The 21,470-nt window shown below is 40.1% G+C and overlaps 2 protein-coding genes across 2 annotated transcripts in view; one reads left to right on the forward strand and one right to left on the reverse strand.

Moving 5' to 3' along the window:
• Cat (catalase) overlaps nt 1-21,470 on the reverse strand; it is a 36,449-nt gene that overhangs the window by 11,222 nt on the left and 3,757 nt on the right. The window contains exons 2-9 of the mRNA XM_042691348.1: nt 13,445-13,616; nt 11,386-11,496; nt 10,075-10,205; nt 9,228-9,332; nt 8,491-8,616; nt 6,937-7,128; nt 5,324-5,476; nt 1,813-1,951 (exon numbers count right to left, since the gene is read on the reverse strand). Coding sequence (XP_042547282.1) covers nt 1,813-1,951; nt 5,324-5,476; nt 6,937-7,128; nt 8,491-8,616; nt 9,228-9,332; nt 10,075-10,205; nt 11,386-11,496; nt 13,445-13,616 — 1,129 coding nt within the window. The remainder of the gene's footprint in view (nt 1-1,812; nt 1,952-5,323; nt 5,477-6,936; nt 7,129-8,490; nt 8,617-9,227; nt 9,333-10,074; nt 10,206-11,385; nt 11,497-13,444; nt 13,617-21,470) is intronic.
• Nucleotides 5,484-6,928, forward strand: LOC122117623 (transmembrane protein 205-like). The gene has a single exon (XM_042691349.1). It carries the CDS (start codon nt 6,484-6,486, stop codon nt 6,865-6,867), a length of 384 nt encoding a protein of 127 aa, XP_042547283.1. The 5' UTR covers nt 5,484-6,483; the 3' UTR covers nt 6,868-6,928.

Genomic DNA, 21,470 nt, shown 5'->3' on the forward strand with positions numbered 1-21,470 from the left:
AGAGTATGTCAAAAGCATCCTTAACTAGACTATTCTTAAGTATGTCACTGTAACAGTAAACACAAGGTAATTACTTATTAAGGAAGCTCAAAATAGACAAGAATCTCAATAACAAAAGAATCAAGGAATATAAATAAAAATAAGAAATGGCAGAAAACAGACTCAGTAATATCAACTACTTTAGGCGGTAATACAACACAATAAAATATACAATAACAATTCAAGTCTTTATAAATCTAAAAGTTCAGAAACACTGCAACCACCTAATACAATGAGTTTAGAAATCACATAAATCAGGTACCAGTAGCTCATGCCTGTAATCCTAAATATCCAGGAGGCTGAGATCTGAAGATATTGGTTCAAAGTAGCCTGGGCAGGAACATCCATGAGTTTTATCTCCATTTAGCCAACAGAAAGCTGGAAGTGGAGCTGTGCCTCAAGTGAAAGCCAGCATTGAGTGAAAAAGCTCAAGCCCCAGTACCAACACAGAAAAAGGAAGAAGGAAGGAAGGAAGGAAGGAAGGAAGGAAGGAAGGAAGGAAGGAAGGAAGGAAGGAAGGAAGGAAGGAAGGAAGGAAGGAAGGAAGGAAGGAAGGAAGAAAGGGAGGGAGGGAGGGAGGGAGGGAGGAAGGGAGGGAGGGAGGGAGGGAGGAAGGGAGGGAGGGAGGGAGGGAAAGAAAGGGAAAGAAGCCACATAAACTTGTTAAATATATTAAAAGGCTTAGCAGTTATGGTAACAAGAGCAATGCACAAAAGTATGTAGCCAAAATTGTAGTAAAAAATATAAAAATATTCACAGAAAAGAATGGCAAGAAATAGAACAAAATGTAAGTTGTGTCTTTGGGTATTAGGCCTGAGGAGTTCCTTCTCTCTTCTCATCTATTTTCCAGATTCCATTTAGGGCATAACTATTATTTTTACCATAGAAAAATATACTTTGGAATTATAACCCCTCTGTACAACTTCTTAATAACAACAAAGTTATATTTTTTAAAAAGATAAATAAATTTTGTTTTAATGCAGGCATCAGTAAAAACTTCTTAAGGAATCTATACAAGTAGCCTATTAATGAAATGTGGGTCTTATCTAGGATATTAAAAAAATAAGAACCATATTAAATTGTGGAATATTAAAAAAAACATTAATCACACATTCTGCTCAGTTGCTTAGAATAAGAAATCAAATCCAGAGCTATATTTGTACAGAGTATCCAAAAAGCAACTAAAAGGAAAAAAACTTCATAAATTTGACAAATGAGTTGTAAAAGAAAATCAAAATGCAGGAGTGCCATCTCACCAGCTGATATATATAAGTAAATTAGGTTCCGCTCTAGCTCCCTTCTCCCCTCCCACCAGCTCATTCTATTCCTTCCCAATTTTAGCTCGACCTGCTTTTCCATGGCCTCAACAGCAAGCCAAAAAGAAAGAGAAGACATGAGCTCTTGGCCTTGGCCTTGCCAAGGGAATACATCCTGCTGACTGAATTGGATGCTGTGTAATTCCCAAGTTAGATCCGCGACTCCAGCTAACATGCAAGGTCTCTCTGCCTGCCTTTAACTAGGGGATGGACAGCACATGGAAGCTAAGATGGGAACTTTCTAAATAGACTACCTAAAATAGATGCAAACAAGAGGGGTTCCCAGGCAGTTGAAACCTTAACTGCTGCACCAGACATCCTTGGCTGTTCACCTGCAGCCTCAGTAGAGCACTGTCCCTATACAGGAGGCTCCACGGGGCCAGTTTGTAAACCAGTGGCTGGGTACCCCTCCCCCACCACACCCTCCATGCCCTCCACCCAATGTCTCCAGACCTACCCTGATTGTCATACATGCACATGGGGCCATCACGCTGGTAATTGGCAACTCGAGCACGGTAGGGGCAGTTCACGGGTATCTGAAGATAGTTGGGTCCCAGGCGGTGACGGTGAGTGTCAGGATAGGAAAAAAGGCGACCCTATAGTAGTAAACGCACAGGCATTGACTGTGAGTTACCCATGAAGTAGGAGGTGGCTCATCGATATTATCCTAAACTTTAAAGCACATAGTCACTACGAAACCCTGGCCAGCCTCCTTGAACAAAAACAAGGCTCTTCTCATTTATGAGTTCTTCCTAATTGAACATCTTTAATGCAGGTGAGCAATCATAAACTTCACATGTCACCACAATACCTCTTAGGCCAAAAATGACAAGGCAGTCCTATTCTAAAGGAAGTATTAAATTACAACATAGATTTGCTAGAATCTAACTGAGATGTTACATTCCATCTCTATCACAAAGACAGAAGTACCAACAAGCCGTGAACAGCTCCTGGCAGGAGTCTCTATCCTTTCCTTCCCATTTTGTGTATTTCTTGAGCAACCTACCCTGTTTATGTGTGAAGATCCACAGGTTGGGAAATGGGCACAGTGAGGCCAGTCCCAGACTCTAACTTGAAGCTAGGCATTACTCAGGCCTTGTCCCATCCCTCCTTGCTGGGCCTTAAGGACAAAGCCACCTCCTTACCATGTGAGCAAATGACCCAACTCCTCTAACTGCAGAGTATGGGAATAAGGAAAGGCCATCCCAGCACTGTCAAGTACTCCAGAGACATTCCCCTTGTGACTTGAATTATTTTTCCCATTTCGTAATGGTCTTGCTTGACACTTTGAGTAAAGTCTCAAAACATAGTAATATGACTTTGTTAGAACGTAAAAGAAAGCCAGGTGTCAGTGGCTCACGCTTGTAATCCTAACTACTCAGGAGGCAGAGATATGAGAAACACAGTTCAAAGCCAACCCAGGCAGAAAAAAAATCCCCATAAGATTCCAATTAGCCACTCAAAAACTGGAAATGGAGCTGTGGCTCAAACTGGTAGAGCACTTGCCTTGAGCAAAAGATCTCAGGGAGAGTGTTCAGGCCCTGAGTCCAAGCACCATGACCAACAACCAAAAAAAAAGTAAGTGAAAATTCTATCTACTAAGACATCAATTGCTACCGCCCAAGCAACAGGCTCATTAGCTGTTTTCAGGAGTTACTTCAGTCCTCCCCACAGGCTCCCCACATCAAATCCCACTTGAACAATGCATCCTACTGTGTGGCTATACAGAACAGCTGGCACTGATAGCTTACATCTATAACCCTAGTTACTCAGGAGGCAGAGATCTAAGGACCAGGGTTCAAAGCCAGCCCAGGCAGGGAGTACATGAGACTTGTATTTCCAAGAAACTATGAAAAAGCTGGGAGCAGAACTGTGGCCTAAGTGGTAGGGCAGTAGCTTTGAGTAAAAGAAAAAAAAAAGCTCAAGGACAGCACCTAGGCTCAGAGTTCAAGCCCCAGGATAGCACATGAAATAAATTTATAGAGAACAGTTGGGAATGGCGGCTCATGTCTGTTGAGCTCCCCACTATATAGGAGACAGAAAGTTTTGTGAGACAATATCTCAACCAATAATAATAATAATAAAAACCTTGTTTCTTTGAGGATTTGTTTTGGGGGGGTTTAACTTTTGGGTTCTAAGTTTAACTTTTGGGGCTGCGAAGAATGTATATTCTGACGCTGAATGTATAGTCTGTAGATGTCTGTTAGCTAGGTGGTCAATGTAGTTATTTAGGTCTGCAGTTTCTTGATTGAGTTTTTCCTGGATGACCTCTCCATGGATGAGAATGATGTGTTGAGATGTGTTTTTAGGTTAAGTAGTATTTGGTTGATGAAGTGGGGTGCTCCAGGATTCAGGGCATTGTTGTATCCTCCTAGTAGAGAGTTGCCTTTATCAATAAGGAATGTCTCTTCCTAGTAATTTCAATTTGAATTCTATTTTATCTTATGTTAGTAATTCTAGTGTGGCCTGTTCATGGTGTCCATTTGCTTGAAATTTTTCCTTCCAGCCTTTCAGGTTGAGTATGTGTTTGTTTTTGTCAATAAAATGTGTCTCTTGTAAAAAATAAAATAAAATAATAAAAAAAAAACCCTGCGTGCCCTTGTACCTCTTTCAATCCTAGCTATATAGGGGTAGGGGATATAAATAGGAGGATCACAGTCCAGCCTAGCCCAGGCATAAATGTAAGACCCTATTTGAAGAATAACAAAAGTAAAAAGGACTGGAAGTATGGGTCAAGTAGTAGAGCACCTGCTTGGCAAGTACAAAGCACTGAGCTCAAACTCTGCTACCACCATTAGAAAAAATTAACACCTACCAGGACACTGGTAGCTCACACCTGTAATCCTAACTACTCAGGGGAGGCTGAGATCTGAAAGCCAACCTGAGCAAGAAAGTCCATGAGACTCTTATCTCCAATGAACCACAAAAGGACAGAAATAGAGCTGTAGCTGAAGTGGTAGAGCACCATCCTTGAAGAAAAAAGCTAAGGTCAGTGTTTACACCCTGAGTTCAAGCCCTAGTACCAGCACACATACACACACTAGCTTACCCTCCATAAAGATTAAAGTCTGCCCAGGAGTCAGAACTTACATAAGCAGGAACCTTCAGTCCCTGTGGTCTGATTGAAGGCATAATCTGTAACCTCTGTTTCATGTTCATAGTCCAAAAACACAAAAGATTGATCTACATAGTAATTATTAAGCCAATTCCTTGCCTATTGATTCTAGGTCCAAAGTAGAATTTCTACTCTTTGTACTCTTGGAAGACAATATTTGAAAGTGATTTAAAACATATTGAAAGCCTAGCAACACTGGCAAGACAGATGACTAATTCACTGCAGTATAACTGTGCTTCATAAAAAAAAGTCATCTATGGATGCTGGACATGATGCAAACCTATAGCTCCAGCACTTACAAGACAAAGAAGCAAGAGAACAAAGACTATGAGGCTACCCTGGGTTGAAAAGCAAGTTCTAGACCAGCCTGATTCTCTTAAGGGGAAAATATATATTATCCATAGATCTGCTTTCATAGACAGAAAAAATGTAAGCATCTCCACAGAACAGAAAATGGATAAAGTATACTAACCAAGGTGCCATAATCACATAGCACTATTCCGTCAATTATACACTGAACAAACCATGCTTTTACCTAAGAATACCTCAGACATTTCTATTGTATTATTAAAATTTGTTAGAATCAGGAGAGTAAATATTCATGCATTCACATCTATAAGGATTTTACTGCAGAACTTGGTTTGCCACTGGTTAATTCAAGGAACAATCCATCTAAGGATGGCTCATCCAAGTGAGTCCTACAGGAACTAAGTTCCCAGGTACAAAGGAATGTTCTAGTTAATTCCTTGCATAGATTACTACACACTGTAATTGTGTGTGTGTGTGTGTGTGTGTGTGTGTGTGTGTGTGTGTGTGGTTTTAGTATCAGACCATTGCAGCCCACCACACTTACCTGCAGCATTTTGTCAGGGCTGGGCTCAATACCAGGTGGCATGTTGCTTGGGTCAAATGCTATCTGCTCCACCTCGGCAAAGTAATTAACTGGATTTCGGTTTAAGACCAGTTTGCCAACTGGGATAAGAGGGTAGTCATGGTGAGGCCAAATCTAAAAATAATGCCATAGTTACTGTTATCAGACAACTGAGGGACATTAAAGGGACCCATAAAACACCAGCTTTCAAATATAATCAGGCCAGTGCAAATAACTGTTAGCCTCCAAAACATGCTAAGAATATTAAGCAAAATCATCAGCTGAATCTTTCACAACAGTAAGTGGTAAATATTGGCACTCCCCCAGAGCAAAAATTCATCAGCTTTTCAAAATTCATTCCCTTCGGGCCAGGTGGGAGACAGAGATTAGGAGGATCATGGTTCAAAAAACCCATCCTAACCACAAGAATAAAAGCAGTGTGGTAGCATATGTCTGTCATCTCAGATGCTCCATAGAGGTGTAGGTGGAAGGATATCGAGCCAGGCTAACAAGGGCAAAAAAATGCAAGACACTTTCTGAAAAATAACTAACGCAAAGAGAGCTGGGAGTATCACTCAAGTGGTAAAGCACCTGTCTAGCAAGCATGAGATCCCAATTTCAATTCCCCAGTATCATCTTTCCAAAGAAGAAAATGAACTCTGTGCCATTAGCAATAAATAAAGCCACTGACATGATTCCAGTGAGCTTTCTGACTAGAAGCATGGGAACAAGATACTTGGAGGCCGCTCATTCAGAAGCTACCAGAAACAACCACTTATCTATGAGCGCCTCACCACTGTGGACACTTAAGTGGAATTATTTTTTAATTAGTTCAGATAAGACTTTAAGAATTAAATAATTGTGGTTCTCAGGGAAGCACTGCCCTGAGCTACTGAGTCCTGGTGATCTGGTCCCCTGCGACCCAGATTGGCTCCGCCTTAGGCATCCAGGGCTGCAAGCTGGAAGATGGTGGGGACCCAGGAGGTCTGATTAAGGTGATCCATGTACTGGTCTTGCCAGGTGCCTGGGGCATGCAAATCTGGGTGACCTTCGCCTCAGGCTTCCTGCTCTCCCGAAACCTTCCTTGACATACCTTCAGCCTTGTGCAAAGCAAGTTCTTCCCTTTCTATTTTTACATCTCCATGGGCTGTGCCTTCACCAATCTTCACATCTTGGCTCCTCAGCGTGCCTGGGTTGAGCTTACATTCTGGGAGGCCAGCCAGCTCTGCCTGCTACTCCTAAGCCTCACTTTGGCCACCATCAATGCCCGCTGGCTGGAGCCCCACATCACGACTGCCATGTGGGCCCTGCAGGCCATGGAAAAGGAGTGGGGCTTGGGCAGGGAGGTACCCGGCAGCCAGCAGGGCCCCAACCCCTACCGCCAGCTGCAAGAGAAAGACCACAAGTACAGTGCCCTCCGCCAGCAATTCTTCCACTATCATGGACTGTCTACTTTCTGCAACTTGGGCTGTCTAGTGAGCAATGGGCTGTGCCTCAGGAGCCTGCAGCATGGGCCCTGTGAGTAAATAAATGCTTCTTTGAAAATGAAAAAAACAAAAACACAAAAAAGAAGAATATAGTTGTTTCTAACTTACCTTGGTGAGATCAAATGGATTAAATGGAAAAGTTTCTGCCTGCTTAAAGGTCATGACCTGGATGTAGAAAGTCCAGGAGGGATAGTTGCCTTTAGCAATGGCATTGAAAAGATCTCGAAGGCCATAGTCAGGATCTTCCTGGGAAAGTCTTGCTGCATCTTCAACAGAGAGGTTTTTAATGCCCTGATCAGTCTACAGAATGAAAAGAAAGAAGCTCAAATTGAAACTTATTGGCCAAGTTATAAAAAACAATTTTTTTCCAGTCCTGGGGCTTGAACTCTTAACCAAAATTTATTGAAGTATTATAAGTAATACTACCCAGAGAATGAACTTGTCTTATGATAATATTTCTGTTGTTCAAACTAATAGCAATAAATTTATTAATAAGAAGTCCTACTTCCTCATCCTGATTCTTTTGAACATCAAGCAAATTCTATCTACACATTTCATGCTTAAATTAGACATCTCTTACCCTTAGTATGTTCAATATCTTAAGTTTTATAGTCTTCACTCTTTGAATCAGGAAATCAAATACTTTAAAAATAATCAAAAGATTGATAAACCTAAAGGACTTTCCTTTGCTTCATGAAGTAATTTTTAATTAAATTTAACAGACATAGAAAAACAGAAAAGTTTCTGCAAATTAATTGGGTAACGTGATAGTTGTATATATATATCCATTATATAAACAAGTTAAGCATATTTAGCTCAACATTTGTCACTTCTCTATGGTGAAATATTCAAAATCCTTTCTTCTAGCTTGAGATATCTATTATACAGTGGTAACCTACAGGTTATCACTTATACTGTACCATGAGCACACTACAACTTCTGGCTCCTTTTGTCTAACTGTAACTTATCTTTCCCATCCCTTCCTCCACTCTTCTCTCCGCAGCCTCTTATTACCAGTCTACTGCTAACTTTTGTGAGATCAATCTTCATATTCCACATAGAGAGATCGTGCAGTGTGTGTCCTTCTGTACCTGGCTTAGTTCCCTAACACAGTGGTCACTAGTTCAGCCATGTTAACATAATGATAAGACTCTTTTTTTCCTGTAGCTAAATTTTATTGTGTTGTATATGAACCACATTCTCAAACTACTCAGTAGCTGGATAGACAGTTATATCACTTCTATTCTCGGCTGTTGTAAATGTGTTTATTGTGTGTCCATTGAGTACACACGTCTCTTAAACATACTGATTTCATTTGCTTGAGATATACACTGGAATGCTGAAACTATTATTTAAATTCTGTTTCATAACTGATCAAATGAACTGCTGAAATTGTGCTCAGCTAATATCTCTCCACCCCTGTACTCTGCCTTTTGTTATGCCTTTTGTTTTTGCTTAAAAGAACTATGGCATAGGAGGAGATGGGGGAGGGATCAATAATACATTCATGGTGCTGATCAAGTCTATCTACATTATACATCCTTACCAGTGGATGTAAGAGAAAGGTGGGAAAAATCTTCATCTCTATTCAGTTCTTCAAAAAAAGTAAGGGGAAGTGGGTAGTAGGAACCTTGTGCCCTCTGCCCCATAGGCAATATATACCTTGTAATGGAATTTGCAGTAAACTGCCTCTCTATTGGCATTAACCAGCTTGAAAGTATGTGATCCATATCCATTCATGTGCCGATGCCCATCTGGAATCCCTCGGTCACTGAACAAGAAAGAAACCTAAGGAACAGAGATACAAAGCCTGAACTCCTTTCGATCTAAATCAAAACATCCTATGTTTTTAAAACATTCCTCCATTTCTAGAAAATCCCTTAAAGACCAGGAACAATATACCAGGAATTTCCCTGGGAAGAGTTACCATGATTATTGCATCTACAACAAGCAATACACAAAAGAATTTTAAAGCGTGATGAAACATAAATCATTAACATCATGACTCAAAATTCTAAGAAAGAAAGCTGAAACTAATCCGAAAAACAGCCTAACTTGTTATTCAAATTGTATTTTAGTACCCAACCAGTTTGGTACTACTTTTCCCTCATTTCCTAATATATAGCTTTACTGAGACTAGAAAGTTTAATCTTTAATATGGCTACATATTCCAGCAATGTTTCCAGGTTTCTAGTATCCTCATTTAAACCTTATGAATGAAAAACATCAGTCATTATAAAACACTTCATAATCAGAAATCTGAGGAAGTATCCCCAAAGGAAAGTCAGAAACCAATTCAAATATAACAGCCTAAACTGGAAAGCACATCATAAGGCCTACTAACAATCACATCCCAGTGGATATTTTATAATAAATTGAAAGCTGGAAGTGTTCCTCACCTGATGCAAAGACTCAGGGCGTAGGCTCCAGAAATCCCAGACCATGTCAGGATCCTTCAGGTGTGTCTGAGGATTTCTCTTCTGGCTATGAATGAAGGATGGAAACTAAATAGAGAGAGAGAATCCAAAATCTAAGTTTAGAGGAATTATTTAGCAGTGTCTTATAGGATACATTGTCTATTGTTCCTTTATGGATTATAATTCTGAATAACATAGCCCTAGGATTTGAACTCAAGAACCTGTATGCTATCCTTTAGCTGTTTTGCCTAAGGCTTGCACTCTAACATTGGAGACACCTCTCCACTTCAGGCTTTTCAGTGGTTAATTAGAGATTAGAGTCTCATGACTTGTCGTACCCTAGATGGCTTTGAACCTCCATCTTCAGATCTCAGCCTCCTGAGTAACCAAGAATACAAGTATGAGCCACCAGTGTTCAGCTAGTCCTAGTGTTTTAAGCTAACAAGGTCTACTCAATATATTTACTCAATATATAAAAGTAGTACCTCAGATATCCTAAAGTATTTCAAATACATTCAAAGTATCCCTTTAAAGAAAATCATTCTCTCTCTCTCTCTCTCTCTCTCTCTCTCTCTCTCTCTCTCTCTCTCTCTCTCTCTTTCTCTCTCTCTCTCCCTCTCTCTCTGCCTTTCTGTCTCCAGGGCAAATCTGTGATAATTGTGATAACTATTAATTTATTTTATGAAAAGATATTAAGTTCAGACAAATAGATTTAAAAGGGCAGTCCAAACAACCCAAATTCTCTTCATTCTACTTTTCCCTCAGTTTATCCTCAAACTTTAGATCAATTCAAATAAACTTGTAGAGCACAACATATTCTATCACCCACCAAGATGGCATCCCTGATGAAGAAAATGGGGGTGTTATTTCCAACAAGATCCCAGTTTCCATCCTCTGTATAAAACTTCACTGCAAAGCCACGAGGGTCACGAACTGTGTCAGCTGAGCCAGACTCTCCAGCTGGAAGATTCAAGCAGGAACATGAAGCACAAGCCACTGGACTTTGCATCCAAGAATCAAAGTCATTCATTATAACTATCCAGTCCAATCTATTTTATAGAAGTAAATTAGGTATTTAAATGCCTAGGGCAACTTTTCCACAAGCAACCAGCTAATTTTGGTCTTTACATCAAACAAAATAACTAATTTAGAGTAATAACAGGGCATATCTCACAACTGTTAAAAAGATTATCTATTGGACATAAAATAACTTGGTAACATTATCTTATCATTAAAATAGGGAAGAGAATAATTATAAGATTAAGGCAGTGAATTATCTTGAAAGCAAATTGTCAAAACTGTGAAGGTAATATTAAGAAAATTAGTTAAAATACAGGTTCATTCTTATCTTATGTGTATTTGTTTATTTGTTTATTTATTTTTACATCAGTGTGGGGCTGGAATGCAGGAGCCGGGTGCTAGCCCTCAGCTTTTTCACTCAAGGCTGTGCTCTATCACTTAAGCCATACTTCCACTTCTGGCTTTTTTGCCCAGGGCTGACTTTGCACCACAGTCCTCAGATCTCAGCCTCCTGAGTAGCTAGGATTTTAAGCATGAGCCACTGGTGCCTGGCTAATCTCATTTATTTTTACATTCCACAGTACTTTTTAATGCACAGAACCTGACACAGAAACCTAATTACTCAGAAACTGTGACATGTTGAGCTATAGTATGATAGATTCAAAAACTTACTAGCTCTGTAACATGAGAGAAATCACGTAAGCCTTCTGAGATGCAATGATCCCAGCTAGCAAAGTAGACATAAATGTTTTACATATGTATTTATATACGTATTTATATATAAATATATATGTACAATTTCCGAGTAAAAGCAACTGTTACATGGTGATTGAATACTATATCTCCACTCCATGCTCCCCTTTAAGGCAACCACTTCTGGAAAGTTCTTGTAAATGTCACCGAATTGCAGGATTAGCCTCTGCTTAAGGGTGATTTCCTAAAACTTTAACAAACAGAAGCAATTTCTTCTCCATCTCCAAATATTTTTTCCTACCTGCTAAAATTTGGAGTTCTTATTTCCCGTTTCCTACAAAGTTATTCTTGAAACTAAGTTACAAATGCCCAAAATAAAGCACAGAGTGAGTTCAGCAGCACCATTTATGTAAACCAACCTACTTACCAACAGTTGAGAATCGGACGGCAATGGGAGTCCTCTTCCCAATATGCTCAAACACCTTGGCCTTGCAGTATCTGGTGATGTCATGTGTGACCTCAAAGTAGCCAAAAGCACCTGATGAGAAAAACAGAGAAACTCTCACTATGAGACTATTACTCAGGCCATCAGGCCCTCAACAGACATTTGGTAACAGGACTGATGGATTAGTACTAGCCTCTGGGAACATCTAATATGACGAAAGACATACAAACACAAAAGCAAAATGCAAAGTTCAACCATTATTTTGTGCTCAAAAAGAGCAGCACACATGGACTGCTTCAGTCTGCCAGATTTCTGAGTGATGACAGTCTGCCTGGTTCCAGTTTTCTCTGGCGAAAAACAAAACAAAACAAAAGAGTACCACAACTCTTGACCTGAGGACATAGATATCGGAGGGACTTGAAGTACAGGGAGGGACTGGGAGAGAAGAAAACAGAGAGGAAAGAAGAAAATATAGGCAAAGAAGAAGAAGAAGCGAACACTTTACCAAACCACACCATGAACAGTATCTCAAGTCATGATGGAAGACACACAGGAAGGTTGGGAAGAATAAAATTCATCATCTAGGGAGAAAATTAGAAAGTCCAAGGCACACTAAAAAAATTAAATTAAATAAAAACACTTTTTCTTCCTTTTGACAAAGCTTTTTCCTATTTAATTTTTAGCTTTCTTCTTTCTTTCCCTTTTATTTTTCATGTGTGTGTATATGATAGTATATAAGTACAGACTAAGAAAAACACTTTTTCTTCCTTTTATCAAAACTTTTTCGTATTTTTTAGCTTTCTTTCTTCCTTTCTTTCATTTGTGTGTGCATCTGTGTGTGTGTGTGTGTGTGTGTGTGTGTGTGATGGTGTGTGCATGTATGACAGTTCTAGGGCTTGACCTCAGGGCCTGGTACTATTCCTTAGCTTTTTAGCTCAAGGCTGACACTCTACTACTTGAGCCACAATTCCACTTCCAACTTTTTGCTGGTTAGTTGAGGAGTCTCACTGACTTTCCTGCCAAGACTGGCTTTCAACAAGGATCCTCACATCTCAGCTTCCTGAGTAGCTAGGATCATATCATTTCCCAGCTATGAATTTTTAGATTTCTTTTAAATACTATTCTTGTCTTCTGTCTCCATCCTAGACTCATGATCAGCTTTTAGACTAGACGAGAAGGAAAAAGTCACCACAAACCCACAAGTGTAACCCAACTATGCTCCAATTTTCCCTCATTTAAATCCAGTTGTAATTACAGCCTATGTATCTTTATCTTTGTTTGTACTTTTATATGATAGAAGAAATGGAAGGTTACTGGGATCTTCTTTTTTTTTTTTTTGGTCTGTCGTGGGGCTTGAACTCTGGGCCTGGGTGCTGACCCTGAGCTCTTCAGCTCAAGGCTAGCACCCTACCACTTGAGCCACAGTGCCACTTTTGGTTTTCTGGTGGTTAATTGGAGATAAGAGTCTCACAGACTTTCCTGCCCGGGCTGGCTTTGAACTGTGATCCTCAGATCTCAGCTTCCTGAGTAGCTAGGATTACAGATGTGAGCCACCAGCACCCAGCTTTTTTTCTTTCTTTCTTTCTTTTTTTTTTTTTTTTTAAGAGGAGGAGAAGGAGATGCTGGGAATCAAACCCAGGATCTTGCACCTACTCAGCAAGCATTCTATCAATGACCTAAGTCCCCCTCTTGTGCAGCTCAGGATAGCCTCAACTCTCAATCACCCTGCTTTTGCCTCCTGATCACTAGAATTGCAGGTATGCACCTCCATGCCTGGCTGAAAGGTAGGTGTGTGTGTGTGTGTGTGTGTGTGTGTGTCTCTGTGTGTGTGTGTGTGTGTGTGTGTGTGTGTGTGTGTGTGTGTGTGTATCAAACCCAGAAAAATCCTTGTCATTTAGTTTTTTTTATTCCTCTATCTATTCCTTTTTCCCAAGAATGGAGATTTAGCACTTCCACTATATATCATATAATCCTTTCGGAAATAGTTTTAGCCCAAATGTTCTGACAACATTCTTTTGTGATTGAAGGACAAAGCTCTCACCTGCTCCTTTGGCATGCACGACTCTCTCAGGAATTCTCTCTCTATCGAAATGTGCCATTTCATCAGTGAAAATCACATCCTGAACCAGAAGAGGCCCTCGAGGCCCTGCAGTCATAATATTAAGTTTGTCTCCAATTGGATTGCCACTTCCAGTGGTCAGGACTTCGGGTTTCTACAGTAACACACAAGGAAGAGTGTGCAGGACCGTCAGTACAACCCAGAATTAACTTACATCATCACAGAGCGCATCTCTATGTAATTGTTACATCTTCTTTCTAACTCTCTTAATTTCCTGTGCTCCAAGTACTGAAACCTATAAAACATGCTCTCAGAAGTGCTTGACAAATGTCAACAGGAACCTGCTAAGACATGTAGTCTAGGAGCAAAGAGATGGCATAATTGCCTTCTGCCTAGCACAATGCCTACTCTAAAGGGTCACATGAACCCCTGGACAGATAGCACTCCCAAAAGGGCCATATGCACTTAGCACTGAAGGTCTGAACTAACAGTGAGAAGACAAATCACCAGCGCTTTGCTGGCAGAGACTTCACTCTGCATTTACATGGACATTGTCACACCGCACACGTCTAGGCCCTGTGCATTTATTGCTCTCAAGCATGGACCTGCTATTTGAAGGTTCTCTTTTCAATGAAAGCAAAAGCCAATGGCTTTCATTATCACTACTTATGACTTGTTTCTGGAAAATGGATTATAGCATTTATGTTCTAAAATGTCTCTGAGATGAGACATTTTATTTTACTAATAAAGACTTCGTTTTCAATTCCCCAGTTTCCATTTTCAGTTACCCCTTGGGTCAATATATAACTTCCCTTCTCCATCCATATTTGGCCCACATATTAGCACAAAGTTAATGCTTGCCTCTCCTCTAGAAGATGATAGAATAAGGAACAGATATTTAAAAAACTATAAACTCCTCAGCTAGAAGATGTAGCTCAGTGGCAGAATGCCCTTGAAGCATGAAAGAGGCTCTATGTTCTTTATCTAGCACACTGTAACAACAACAACAACAAAATTATAAAAGTCCAAGACAATGAATAAAAAAAATCTTAGAATAAATCCTCCTTGCCCAGTAAAGGTATTTTCATATCAAAGTGGGAAGAGGCCAGAGTTGGGTGTGGTGATACAGGCCAGTAATCCCAGAAGCTCAGCAGAGAGAGGTAGGAGGATTATAGTCTGATGCAAACTCCAGGAAAAAGAGTGAGACCCTATCTCTAGGCAAAAGGACTAGGAGATATGGCTCAAATGGCGGAGCACCTGCATAGTGAGCAGGAGACTCTGAGTTCAATTCCCATCATCCAAAGTTGGGGGTGGGGGAGAGAGGGGCACTATCAGGGTAGAGGCCAACCAGAACCAAGGAGAAACCGTAAGTGCTGGGATCAAATACTAGATTCAAGTTCCAGCTCTGCCCACCCTCCACTACGCAGTCCTCACAGGCTATTTATTTCTCAGTCTCAAATTTTCACCTTCAAAACAGACAGAACTATCCCTCAGAGTTAAGATATAAATTAGAAGAGTTTAATATAGGTAATGCAGGCCACAGGCTCAGCACACACTCGTCATCACTTTAGTGGGTATGAGAAGACAACTTGATAAAGGCGGATATTCTTAGGAGAGAATCACATAGGTTCAATAGTTATGGATATATGATCATATAAAATGATAGTTAGGGAAAAGCAAAGGAGGAGGTAACAATGCTGGATAGGAAATGTTGGGGAGGGGGTCAGAGAAAAAACTGGAAGAAAATGAGGGATGAGGTAACGCTGTTCAAAAAGAAATGTACTCATTACCTGACTTATATAACTGCAACACTTCTGTACATCACCTTTACAATAACAATATATATTTTTAAAAGTGAAAGAGATGGGAGGGAAGGGATAGTAGGGGAAAAACAAAGGAGGGGGTAGCAATGCTGGATAGGAAATGTACTCATTACCTTACTCATGTAATTGTAACCCCTCTGTACAGTATCTTTACAATAAAAAATAAAAATAAAATAAAATAAAAAAGGGAAATGGAAAAAAAAAAGCAACTTGATAGCAAAAACAGCAAAAGCACCCTGTCACCCAGATCCCTGGGCCAGTAGGGTAGCAACTTTTCCAAGTTCAAAAGTGAAAGAAGACAATTAGCACAATTACATCATTCTCCTCTGAAGATATGTATGTTGTTAATACAGGTGACTCTATATACTTTCATTTTTCCATCTCATGTAAAAAAAAAAAAAATCAGACAAATAAAGACCAAAACCACCTACATTCCCCTTTACTTCAAACCTAAAACCTGGTTTTCAACTTTCACTGTACATAGAAATCATCCAGGAGGTTTTTTAAGCTCCAGATGGTTGGATCAGCCCTATGGGAATTTCTGATATAATGCAGTTTGGGTGAAGGCCAGGATATTCTCAAGCTTCTGGGTGGTTCCAAAGTGAAGCTGGAATTGAGAATTACTGGCCTATGGGATGAGTCAAACTTCAATAAATGAAGCGGGACAAGTTGAACCTGTCTACTCTCCAGATGCTTTGTCACCACACAGAGACATCTCTCCATATATCTATTCTCATCTCTCTCTCTCTCTCTCTCTCTCTCTCTCTCTCTCTCACACACACACACACACACACACACACACACACGCATTAAAATTATAAGAGTATGAAAGCAGATACCAAGATGCTTGCAAAAATAGCTAATGAGGTTGAGGTATCATTTACACAATGGATCATCCCACAGCTCCAAGTCAGCGGTTCCCAATTCCAGTTTCACTTTGCAATATCTTGGCCTTCTTCAGACTGCTTGTAATGCAAGGAAGGAGCTGCCACTAGGAAACATATCATGTTCCCTTGTGACTGAAGGGTCAGGGTGGCATGGTCAAGAATATAACCCATGTTCAAAGCAGGCTGAAGCAGAGTAGGTTAAAAGAATGAATAAACAGGTAAATAAAGTACAGTATATCTGGTCGTTCCCAATGACAGCAAACATGGGATCCTAGAGTGGGAATGCTGGATGTGCCGCCATTGGTCCTCAGTCTTGTTAGAAAATGAAAACTTGTGCTTTTCAATTCAAGGGAGCACTCAGAATCTCATCACTTCCCTACCCTAAAAAGTCAATTGTCCTAAATTATAATCGCTTTCCTCATATATGCTCATGCATATGGAATTTGCCTTAAGAACAAGTATGGCAGGAAAGCTTTAGAAGTCAGCAGCACAGAAAAGACAACAGTGGATAAAGACTGGAAAGGCAAAAATGCCTTGACTCAGGAATGTTTAGGGTGGCATCAGGTAAAAGTAACTAGCCTAAACCAAAAGAAGGAGTATTCATTAGCATGTAGGAGAAAGATGGTACATTTGTTGAGATTAAAACATTGTAACAGCCAGGTGCTGGTTGTTGGCTCACACCAGTATTCCTAGCTACTCCGAAGGCTGACATCTGAAGATTATACTTCAAAACCAGCCCAGGCAGAAAAGTCTGTGAGACTGTTACCTCTAATTAACCAGCAAAAAGCTGGAAGTGGAGGTGTAGCTCAAGTGGTAGCATGCCAGCCAAGTGAGAACAAGAGATCTTGAGTTCAAGCCTCAGTACTGGTGCTTGAAGAAAGAAAAGGAAGGAAGAGAGAAGAAAGCTGGAAACGAGGAAGGGAGAAAGAGAGGGAAGGCAGGAGGGAGGGACAGAAGATAGAAGGAAGGAGAGAAAGGGAGGGATGGAGGGAGAAGAAATAATGCAACATAGGAAGCTGTTGTTCAGCCTTAGAACACTTGCCTAGTTTGTGTGAGGTCCTAGTTTCAACCCCTAGCACTGCAATAATAATAATAATAATAATATCAACAGGCAATAAAGTTTACTAAAATAAATGGGTGGGTTCTCTCACTTAAGCCCTCCAATAATCTTGTGAGATAAATATTATTAATCCCATTTAAATGGTGATGGCTATTCACTGAATATGGTAAGTACACAGAGGTTGAACTGGCTAAGAAATTCTCTTCAACTTTGATCTTTTTGTTTCTTTAATTCAGTAAAAGATCACTAGCTTTTTTTTTTTAGAAATAAAATATTTTAAAGATAGAAAAAAACTAGATCTCCTTAAGAGCTCTCTCCAGAAAAGTAGCATCTGTACGTTACCAGGCTGACCTGTTGACATCTTTCTGGCTACTAGTTGTGCCTGATGCCCACTCAGGCTCATCTGAACCATGCCCTACTCTGTCTCAGGAGAGCAAGTGCTCAGCATAAAGCCCACTTCATTGGCAAGGTTCACACCAGCTGCTCAGGTCTTTCTGGGGATCAGTGTAGACCTGCAACGGTCATCTTCCTCACAGAGACAATCGGGAAACTGAGATGTTTTTAGGTGTGACAGTGGTATTATGAAGTATTTCTCATCCTTTGGTGATACACAAGGTTAGCATGAGGCGATACCCTATCTTGAATCTGCTTCAGAAAAATGGAAGGAGAATGTGAGACAGGAAAAAAACAAGATTGTTACTGAGGCTGAGGGACAGGCACTTAGAAGTGCTAGCCTTTTTCCTTCAATACTGGATTGGCATTTTCCATAATAAAGAGTTTTTGTAATGAACAGGCAAAGGAAAAAGTTTAATTGGAGAAGTATGAGAATGATTGAAGCAAGGGAGAGAAAATAATGCAATGTTTCAACAATGCTAATAATACCTACATATGAAATCAACCAGGCTCTATTCTACTATTCTTACACGAACATGTTTCATCAAGAGTAAGAGTTTAGCACTATACAAAACAGGTATTAGTCAACTGTGGAGGTAAGATCAATGCTAGGTCCTGTCCAGAGAGCTTATCAGCAGATAATGGGATAGATCATAGCTTCCGTGTTAGCCATGTAATTCCCAATTCTGGATCATTTGGTGTGCCTCTTTCTTTTTCTCTCTTCTGCTCTCTTTCTTCCTTCCTTCCTTTCTTTCTTTTTTGCTTTCTTCTTCTATCTTAACACATTCTACAGAGAATGCAATAGAGGGTTTCTCAAATACAAAATAAATAAATGAATTCCACAAGCTGAGACTTTGCTTTGATTCTCTTCAAGATTGAGAGTTAGGTTTGGGTGTGGTGGTAAATGCCTGTAATCACAGCACTCAATTGTCTCAGGCAAAAGGATTGTAAAGTGTGAGGACAACTTGGACATTTCTTTAAAAAAAAAAAAAAAAAAAAAGGAAAAATCCAGAGTGATAGAGCAGGGCAGGATTAAGCGGAATATACTGTATATACATGCATGAAAATGTCACAATGAGATCCTTTCTTGAATAGCTAATTTTTAAAAAAAGAAGAGGGGGGTGGAGGGGAAGGAAGGAGTCTATGCCTTCAAGGTCATAAGTTAAGACTTTCTCACTAGCATAGTCTTATATCACTTAGATATCTCATAAATTGACCTTGTCTTGGTCAACAGATGCCTTGTTTATAAATCAATATGTTAGGAACTCTAAATAGGCAAAAATAAGCTTTCATTCTATTTTACTCATTGCCTATATTGGTCTATATAGACCACCACAGGCACTTAATAAATAAGATATTCAATAAAATGCTAAACAATATATCATAGACAAAATTAAAATCTAACAGGATAAGAAAAAAATGAAGCTATGTTCTTGATAAAGAATATAAATGGCAATACTTCAGACAAATCAAGGCACTGAAAGCCATCTCCAAAGCATGCTATCTGCAACCGGCCGGTCAAACTGGGTTGGGGAGAGGGGGGGGAAGGGAGGGGCTCATCCATGAACACTCCCATCTATTTGGAAATAAGCCGGGAGCACCACAACAAGGCACAGGCATGTCATAGGAACCATGGATGTTTTCCAAGGGGACAGGGGCAAGGGAAAGTTACAGAGGCAAAGTGAGGGGGACTGCATGAATTATTTTGAGTAATAATTCTGATTACTAGCAAGGTGTTCAAGGGCAACTATCAAGGGTGGCGCTGACCAAGGTTATGCAGACAATTGTAGAATTAAGTAGCTTCTGTGTAAGGCCACAAGGCCCCTTGTTTTTAAAAAAAAAAAAAAAAAAAAAAAAAAAACCCACAGCTCTAAAAACAAAATCTTTTGTACGTACCTCTTGTTAGCAGGCACACATTTCTGAGATCCCCTCCTTCAGTACCTTGTGATCACATTATTATTCTTACCCTTATTAAGGTTTGACACAAGATTCTGACAACTTTCACAGGCCTCAAGCTAATAATAAAGTAGAAAGTATTGCCTGTCCTTCATGTCTAACTGCATAGTGATGAAAATAAAAGACAGAAGAAAATTAAAAGTGATTCCAAGGAGTCCCAGGAAGATCAATAGTGGATCACTTTGTTACAAAATAATAAGTAAAATAATACTTTCTAAGGAAAATAATAAGTGTCAGACTCCTTGCTCATAGAGCTATTATAAGCCCAGATTAAATCTACCTCTCTCTCTCTTTCTCTCTCTTTTTTCCCTCTCCCTCTCCCTTTCTTTCACTGTCTCTCAACTTCAAAGTTTTCAGCCAGAAATCACCAAAACATTGTTATGGTTTTCAATAATTAGAAGTATTTGGAATAGCCCTATAGATTATAACATATAATGCCTTTCAACTGCACAAAATGATAGCTATTGCAAAAGAGAATTTTCTCTGTCTTGCAACTGTCATAAGTAAGTCTGTCAGCCCAAAGACTTGGCTTAGTCTTGCAATCTTTCCAAAAGACAAGAAATAGAGTTTGGAAAGAAAGATCAAAAAAATAAAGGACAAATTGAATGCCGATGGCTCACACCTGTAATCTAGCTATTCAGGAAGTTGAGATCTAATTCAAAGCCAGCCCACGAAGAAAAGTCCCTAAGAGTCTTATCTCCAATTAACCAACAAAAAAAAGCTGAAAGTAGAAGTATGGCTCAAATGATAGAGCACGAGCTGGGCGGGGCGGGGCGGGGCGGGGCGGGGCGGGGCAGGGCGGGGCGGGGCGGGCGGGGTGGGCAGGAGGAACACAAACCTAAGGGAAAACAACCTGGCCTTAAGTTCAAGCCCCAGTGTTGGCACCAAAAAATAGAAAATAAAAAAGGGCAAGTGATCCACAAATGGAAAAGACCCCATTTACTCTCTTTATGTAAGCAAATACAAAAGCAAACATAAATTTATATTCGGTTATTTTACATCTCAAAGTCAGTCTCTCCTTTCTCACCTAGAAAAAATGTACAGCATGATCTAGGAAGGCATTGGCTAAGGAGTAGAAGAAATAAGAGCCGGGAAGGACTCCTTCCCTCTCAGTGTCTGGCTAGTTACACACTATGGCTGTGCAAATCCACTCCTAGGTATTTCCCATGAGAAATACATGCCCGTGCATAAGAAGAGTGAATTCCCTCTCCATCCTGAACACTGGCAGTGTAACCACAACATCCTTCTTTTCAGAGTTACCCTGAGAAGCACAGACCCTCATATAGATAACTTGCTCACAAGATGGACAGGCTAAGACCCAATTTCTCCCAGGGAGTAAGGGTTAGACTTGAAAAGTTCAGATTCTCCAGTGTGACCAAAGAGGATCAGAGGCTGCTTATGAAATGAATGGACCCCAGTGAATAGTTCACACCCTCTAAGCAGTAGGCAAGGGTTTAGGTTCCATTCGAAGTGAATAAGGATGGCTGGAGTACTGTTCCTCTCCTGCCAATGTATCTTGAGAAAAAGAGAGAGATTTTTAGGTGGATCCCAAGTCATGTCCATGAACTGGACTCAATGCCCAATAATTAACGCTATAAAGATTTAATTGTTCAATTCACTTGTCATCAACACTATCTGTCCACAGGAGATACCCAATGAGTTGCACTCATACTGACTGATGCTCTGGGTCCAGAGGACGATCCATCCAGCCTAACACTCAGCATCTGCTTCTTTTTTATTTTAAGACTCGAACTCAGTTTACCTGTTGCTTTCGCCCATTGGCTGGCACTCTACCAACTGAGCCACGCCTCCAAGCCCAGTATCTGCTTCTTAAAGGAAGAGGTAACAAAATATCCTCCCACAGTTCCAAATTTTGAAGTACTCACAGT

Source organism: Dipodomys spectabilis, unplaced genomic scaffold (genome assembly GCF_019054845.1).
Source record: "Dipodomys spectabilis isolate Male_0828 unplaced genomic scaffold, ASM1905484v1 ptg000145l, whole genome shotgun sequence".
NCBI lineage: Eukaryota > Metazoa > Chordata > Mammalia > Rodentia > Heteromyidae > Dipodomys > Dipodomys spectabilis.